This window comes from Macrobrachium nipponense, chromosome 22, assembly GCF_015104395.2.
Source record: "Macrobrachium nipponense isolate FS-2020 chromosome 22, ASM1510439v2, whole genome shotgun sequence".
NCBI classification, from domain to species: Eukaryota; Metazoa; Arthropoda; class Malacostraca; order Decapoda; family Palaemonidae; genus Macrobrachium; species Macrobrachium nipponense.
Genome location: NC_087213.1, coordinates 51,861,549 through 51,869,597, shown reverse-complemented (window position 1 = coordinate 51,869,597; position 8,049 = coordinate 51,861,549). Strand labels below are relative to the sequence as shown.

General features: G+C 41.0%; 1 protein-coding gene across 2 annotated transcripts in view; it reads left to right on the top strand.

Annotated features, from left to right (window-relative positions):
* Positions 1–8,049, top strand: part of LOC135198635 (vacuolar protein sorting-associated protein 54-like) — a 321,344-nt gene that overhangs the window by 39,323 nt on the left and 273,972 nt on the right. For both annotated transcript variants that reach the window (XM_064226408.1, XM_064226409.1), the window contains exon 2: positions 3,289–3,443. In XM_064226408.1, the coding sequence (XP_064082478.1) occupies positions 3,289–3,443 (155 nt within the window). The remainder of the gene's footprint in view (positions 1–3,288; positions 3,444–8,049) is intronic.

Below are 8,049 nucleotides of genomic sequence, written 5' to 3'. Positions count from 1 at the left end.
GATATCTCACAGTGGCGGCCAGCCCTGGATTAGAGAGAACGGACGGGAATATCCAGTTTGGCTTGAATTTTCGTCTTCGTTATTCTGTGCACCATTGAAGCTTTCCTTCGGGGAAGACTTCTCCTTCTCTCTCTTTCTTAGAGATCGAAGGCGGTCGATCTCCAATCCTTATTTTGTTTTCTTGAAGGGAAAGAATTTAGGATGGAGATCATTGTTCAGAATCCTACAAATATACTACGTATATTAACCTCGCGATATGATTCTGCTAAGCAGTTGAATGGTCCGAGGGGTAGGCGCATATCCTGGTTACTCTACGGATTGCGACGTAGACGAGAAGTATTCTAATTGAACTGCAACTCGGGGTTGCCTGCAACCTCCCTGGAGTTTCCAGTTTCAATTTTATATACTTATGGTGTTGTCACAACAACACCATTTAAGCTTTTATATTTACCGAAATTCGTTTCGCATAAATATAATTGCTCGAGCATATCTTTTTATGCTCGGTGGTTCTAGCCGAACGCATTCCTTCGTGGAAAGGATTACTTGGCAACTCAGGATGACGAGTCAGCGACAGCTACTGCGTATTGAATTGCCCACGCGGCATTTCCAGTACCAGGCTGCCGCTTCGAGATGCACGGTGGCTATGTCATAATCTCACCTGCTTTGATTGAATACCAACCATATCTCTGCCCAACAATCACGGACTTAAGTCTCTGATTAACGGGGATTCTCGCATACATGAATGACCATCTACTGCTGTGACTGGTATTCATCGTCTTCGGTATTGCGAGAATTTTAAACAGAGATATCTATTCGACTCTCATCTTTCTGTTTACCGCACGGTAACAGAATTCTAAAATAGTCTCTTGCTGCATCGTATCGCGATAATGCGAATGATTTTTGCGGAATCTGAGTTTGTCCTCAAAATATCTCTTATTCGGAGGTGTGCAATTGTTCATTGTTCACCCCGGATTAGCAGATGTATTGAAAGACATCGCCTACTCCCACACCTGCCAGCTCTACTTGCAAACGTTCAGGCCATGAGAAGCAGTTCTTCAGGCGGCTCTCCCGTGTTGTCATTACTGAAGAACGCCCCGCTTTCATTGCACACCGGACAGCAATGAAATGGCGGTTAGCGTTTTCAGTCATTTGTAAGCACAGGTTCAGAATCTTGAGATTCCTTCTCTCGATTCAGCTGGAAGACGTAGGTTACATTCATTGCCTACCTTCGTCTTCAACGTCACATAGTGTTGTTTCTCCTTAAGCTGAGATTCAACGTCTATGAGATTTTCTTGCCATCAGGGACCTCGGTCTTTTGAAGGCAATTGACTTTCGCCTTTTGAGCTTATGCATTAAGAGAATCATCACCGCGCCGTCCGGCATCGGTGACTACAAATATATTATTTGTTTGGTCTCAGCATAACTCTTTAAAGGGCGAAGGTCACGTGACTTACCCGGATGCTTGGAGAACTTGCCGATTCCGAAACAGTCAGTCGGCAGCTGTCAGAGCGCCCGAGTCAGTTACGAACTACGAGTGTTGGACTTAGTTCGGTTGTTCCAGAGCAATCATTACTTCGTCTTAATAGCTTATCAAGTATGAGTACTGTACATAACCAAGTCGAGATGAGGGATAGGTCATACGACTATTCCCTTCTTTCCGTCTTAGGTAACTGCATGACTTTTCTGCAAAGTCAAGCACAAGGGGATGGGATTTGTGACGCTCGATTACGTACCGATCTTCATAGCGAAGACTCAGAACCCTTTGGTCACTGACAATTGGTTCGAGTCCTTCGCAATACCCTCCCTAATGGACTTCACCGCCTCCGATACGAAGGCTATGCTGCTTTGTCCTGTGAAGGGGCGGACGGACTGTCTGAAGAAACTCGACACCCAGGATGAGTGTGGACGCCTCTTCATCATTCTCTCGCGTTCCGCAAGAACTTCTCCTTGGCGCAGGTAGTGAAGGCAGGGGCCTGGTCCAACCGGACCGCATTGAACTCTATGATACCTTCGGGCTATTGCCCACAGTTCCTTGGATCTTTTCCTTGGGAAAACCGTTGGTGGCGTTGCTCAACACGTTGTGTAGTTAACCCAGACCCTCGCAGGCTGAACAGCATCAAGTCCTGGTGTGACCGTAAGAATGGATGAGTGAATGAGAGTGTGACTGGCTCCTCTTCCCATCTTTTTCTCCCCTCTACCTCTGGGTAGAGGGACACGGTCGTCACCCTGCTGGGTAAGGACGAGATGCAGGTGAGCTACTCAATAGAGCACCATCCTATCCCTTTTCGTCAGTAGGGATAGGAGTAAATATCCACCACATCCTCCAACAAGGGGGAGGAAGTGGATGCCAACTTGAGACAACCCATCATTTTATGATTGTCTCTTGCAAACAGGAACAAGTTCTTGCTTGCTGGTACGAAGAGATACGCTTGCCTCTCTCTTAGTACTTGGCCCAGAGGTCTGACCATTGATCCTGCGGTGCACACCCCGATCAATCGGACAGAGGTTTGGATCCCTCCCTTGCTCTTACGACCAGGGAGGCACTCCAGGGTTGGATGAACACCAGTCTGTTCACCAAAAAGACTCAGATTCCTCCCACCAATAAGTGAGTCTTCCTATTGTTAAAGGACCGAGGGTTTGTATTACGTATCGGAACAAATGACAATTTGTCGAAAATTGCATTTTTCCTAACTATACAAACCTGAGGTCCTTTACATATAGTCCCACCTCATGCCACCCCTCACTCTGCAACTTTTTGCATGGGCCTAAAGCAAAAGTGATTCTTCACCTCTCGGGCCCGCGCGCACGATCGGACAAGCAGTTAACTACCGTTCTCCCCTTGTTCGAAGCTTACGACCGTCCCAGCTGCCGCTAGTTACCTTCCTATTGTTAAAGGACCTCAGGTTTGTATAGTTAGGAAAAATGCAATTTTCGACAAATTGTCATTTCACTAAAATATGCAACAAAGTGAAATGTGAAACACATAAAAAACAGGCCCACTGTATACATGAAATTTAATTTTATCATGAAAATATCATATTGCTCTCAAAATTCTGTATTTTTTCCATTTTGTGTATTTATTTGCTTAACCCTTTCACATTAGAAGAAGAGCTAGTATATAAATGTGTAAGGCTTTTATGAAAAAAGATGGTAAATGAGGGATTACTATATACTTAGAATACTGCATGGTAACTACTAAAATCATTGTTTAGCAAGGGGGGTTTTCTTGTAATTTCATACAGTAGATCAAGTAATAGATTTTGTACTCTAATATTGTTTCCACAACAGACATATCCGTGACAGTCATTGCACAAAGGAAGGAGGAAGTTTTGTTTGCCGATATGGATATAATGGAGTTTGCTCATCATTGCCACTTGAAGGAGTAAGTGACCAGGACTATGAAGACCATGTATTTAAGCATCATGTATTCACCATGTACAAAGGTTAGTTGATATGCAAAAGGAATTTCCTCATTTTCTTTTTTGCTTACAAAATGATTTGTAGGACAGAATTTGTACTAGTTTTTGAAAGGTTACCATCCACTATATTGATGTCAATACAGTTGGAACATTTCCAGTGGAACTTTTATCAAATTTGATTTTTTATATAAGTATCTTACCGAGTAATTACATTGCTATTAGTCCCTTCTTGTCACGGCAGCTTAAGTTTAAAAAATTTGCGGTAGCTCTCTTTTGTTTTTGTAGGTAACTAGACCTGCTGACTTTTGGGAAAGAGTAAGTACAACCCAGCTGAAGAGCTCAATTGTTCCTGCCGCTCTGTGACTGAACATAGGTTGGTGGCAGTTTTGGTTTGGTTTTCACCTGTTGGTTACACATTTTGCCAGCTTAGTGAAGTACCTTCATTGGTTTGGTCGCACTAATCTTATTTAACTTGATTCCTATCTTGACTTCTCCCAGTTTTGACTTGTATTATGTTGCACTCTAGTTTGCATACTTATGGTATTGCAGCAAAGGTTGCAATACTAGGTTGATAATGGCTTGACTCACATACGATATGTAGTTCTTGTAGAGGACAAGTTTGCACCCCAAACGTTCATTGTGTAGAATGTAAGGATTAGGACCAAAATAAATGGAAGGCTTTGACTTCTCACATGAATAAATTGCAAAGAGACAGACAAACAGGAAGACGGCCATTAGAGCCAAACTTAGGCAGTCACTGGTAATTCTGGTTCCTTTGACACCAACTGTCCTTTCTCCCATTCCTAGTCCTACTCCTAACACTCCTATTCCTAGCTCCCCTACTTCCAAGCCCTGTGCCATTGCCAGCCTTGAAGCGAGGGTAGATAAGAAATTTAGTTTTTTTTTAGTGGATACCATAACTCAACTTGGGCTTTCAGTTAAGGATCTCATGTCCAAAATGAGTGCAAATTTGGTACAAGTGTTGTGCCAGTGGAGGAGGTGGCTACCCATCCCATTGGTGCCCCTAGACAAAGTTTATTGTCGAAATTCCTAAAAACTGCAAGTCCAAGGGAGACCGTTGAAGTTTACCCACGGGCAGTCACCCTTCAACCGAGGGTTTCCAGCACACAGAGTATATACCTGGAGTTGCAATCTATACCAGTACAGGTAGTCATCTACTTACGACCTATGCAACTTATGACAGACCGACTTTACGACAATATAATAATATATAATAATATTTTAATTTTATATTTGGCTAAAATACGTCGAGCGCGCATATGATAGTTTTTCCTGCTACCGGCAGCGCGCTCATCTCCGAGAGATGCTCAGCTTTCGGCAGTGTTTCTGTGTGTTTGAGTCCTTGTGGTTAGCGGTTAGCCTATATTGTACATTGTTTCTTTGCTCCAAACCCCAATCAAAGATGTCTCCAAAAAGAAATTCTTGTTCAATTTCCAAGCCTGCTAAGAAAGCAAGAAAAGCTATTGATCTAGACATGAAGATGAAAGTGATAAAGCAGTCTGAAGGGGGGAAGAAAGCGAGTGTAATAGCCCGTGATCTTCACCTACCGCATTCTACTGTGTCAACAATTTTGAAGGATAAGGAACGTATTCATGAAGCAGTAAAGGGTTCAGCACCTATGAGATCAACTGTGATAACGAAACAACAAAGTGGACCCATACACGAAATGGAAAAACTATTAAATGTGTGGATTGAAAGCCAACTCCAAAAACGTGTCCCATTAAGCCTTCACATACTGCAAATGAAAGCTTTAAGTATTTTTAAGACGTTGAAGGAGCGTGCTGGAGCAGATTATACTCAAGAATTTTCAGCAAGTACAGGTTGGTTCAAACGATTTAAGAAAAGATTTCAATTGCACTGTCCGAATCAGTGGGGAAGCAGCGAGTGCAGATGAGGAAGGTGCGAAAAAGTTCATTGAAAGTTTGGATGAAGTCATTGTAGAAGAAGCCTATTTACCCAAACAAATTTTTAATGTTGATGAGGGTAAATTATTCTGGAAACGAATGCCAGAATGCTTCTACATTTACCAAGAGGAGAAATCCATGCCTGGATTTAAGACATCTAAAGATAGGCTGACTTTGTTGCTTGGCGGTAACATCGCCGGGTTTAAGCTGAAGCCATTTTTTATTTATTACGAAAACCTGCGAGCTTTTAAAAATGTGAATAGGCATACGCTACCAGTCTACTATCGTTCCAACAAAAAGGCATGGATGACTCAAGCACTATTCCATTCAAGGTGTTATTACTTTTGGACAATGCACCCGGCCATCTCCACCTCATCTAGCCGATCTCCATCCCAACGTGAAAGTGATATTTTTACCACCCAATACAACTCCACTCATCCAACCTATGGACCAAGGAGCTATTGCTACCTTTAAGGCAAATTATCTAAAAACCACCTTTTCCCAAGCTATATCTGCTACAGATGATAATCCTGACTTATCTTTAAGTGATTTTGGAAAAAATACAATATTCTTAAATGCATCAAGAACATCTCTGCGGCATGGGAAGCTGTGACAAAGAAATGTATGAACGGTATTTGGAAGAATTGCGTTAAACGCTATGTGAATATTTTTTATGGGTTTGATAATGAGAATGAACTAATAATGATTCGTGAAACAATTGTGAAATTAGCCAAAGGTCTTTCGTTAGGATGTGAAATGGAAGAATTGCTTGACAAAGAGTCGGAAGAACTAACAACTGAAGATCTGATTGCGCTGGAAGAGGAAAAAGCTGCAGAAGAGGAAAGGAGAGAAGCAGCAGCAGAAAAGGCAGATGAGGAGGAGGAGCCACAAAGAATGTTCATGACCAAAGGCTTAGCAGAAGGTTTATCACAGTTAAATAAACTTCTTGCTCTTTTTGAAGGTATGGATCCAAATATTGAAAGGTTTTCAAGAATTGAATGCATGGTTCTTGATGCTTTTCGCCCATACCGGGAAATTTATGAAGAGAAAAAAAAACGGACCATTCAAACAAAACTAAGCATGTTTATGTTTAAACCAACATCTCGGTCTACCCCTGCCCCCACTACCGGTACTACCACAGATGACCCGGACGATCCCCAGCCATCCACCAGCAGACAATAATTTTTTTTTTTTTTGCTTTTTTTCAAATTTCAAATATTTCGTAATTTTTATTTTTTCTGTATCTTCATGTTTTTGCTGTACTGTAAATCAATTCTATCTATGCATTACTGTAGTTTCCCTGAAATTTATAAAGAACAAATAATTTATTGTAAAATAAAACTTTGTGTATTACTACGTACATAGATATGTTGGCAACAGTACAAATGGTCGCTAGAGAAAACAGCAGACGATGTTTTGTTTTATGTTTTCAGATGTAAAATTTTGTTCGAAAATGGTAAGATTCGTATTTTTGTAATTCATTTTGTATTTCTATGTTTTGCAAATAAATCAAATGTAATAAGGGATTTTGACGAAGGAAAAATCTATTTCTGGGCAAGGGCCTGTGTCGCCAGTGAAATGTCCCTTTAGCACACATTTCTAAGTTAAGTTAATGCTAACATACCAGAGAAAAAAGCTAAAATGGAAATGCTAGAATATTCTGGCTTGCTCACCTTATATAAAGGTGTCGGTATGGTTTCTGGGGCAAGTGAAACCACTACCAGGGGTCTTTTGCCATTTAGATTCATCCTTCTTCAAAATCCCTCTACCAGAGAGGAGCCGATCCAAGGCCCACTCCCCGCTACCGTTACTACTAGGGCCTCTGACGGCATCCTTTTCGTTAGCACGATCCAGACCGCACGCGTTTTTTCTTCCTCTGTGTTGTGCTCGCTCTGGATTTATCCTATTTCATCATGGAACGTCAAGCTATTGCTGCATCCAAGTTAAGTACTGCTAGTAATGTTTCATGTCAATTTTAGCCGGGCAAGGGCCCGTTTAACCATTTTATTTCGAATTATGTATTTAATTCAAACATATAAATAAATAAAAGTATATAATACGTGTAGCCAATTGTCAATGCAAATGGCGGATAAGAAAATGTAAACAGACCAGACAGATGGTTTGAATACCTACAATAAAAATGTCAAATACAGTAATAAAAGTAAGTATTAATCAAGGAGTTTAAGCATGATAAGATTTCATATGCTAAACGTAATAATAGGTACTATACATGCACATTTTTGCGATGATATAAAATGTATATGTAGGCTAGTCAGTTGTCAATGAAAATGTAAACGAAAAAAATACCTACATGTACATGCATGTGTGTTTGAATATGGTAAAAAGGCTAAAAAGACAGCTCAAACATGATTCAATATATTCAATATGCTAAAAGAAAGACAGTATACAGTGCATACTTTGGATATAATATATGATAGATATTATACGGTAGGTACAGAATACATGTACATAGGCTATGTGGTTTGTAGGTATAGAATACATGTACATAGGCTATATGGTTCGTCGACTTATGATGAGATCAACTTACGACAGCTCTGCCAGAACCTAATGCCGTTGTTAGTAGATGACTACCTGTACTACAGGCGGTCCCCGGGTTACGACGGGGGTTCCGTTCTTGAGACGCGTCGTAAGCCGAAAATCGTCGTAAGCCGGAACATCGTCAAAAATCCTAAGAAAACCTTACT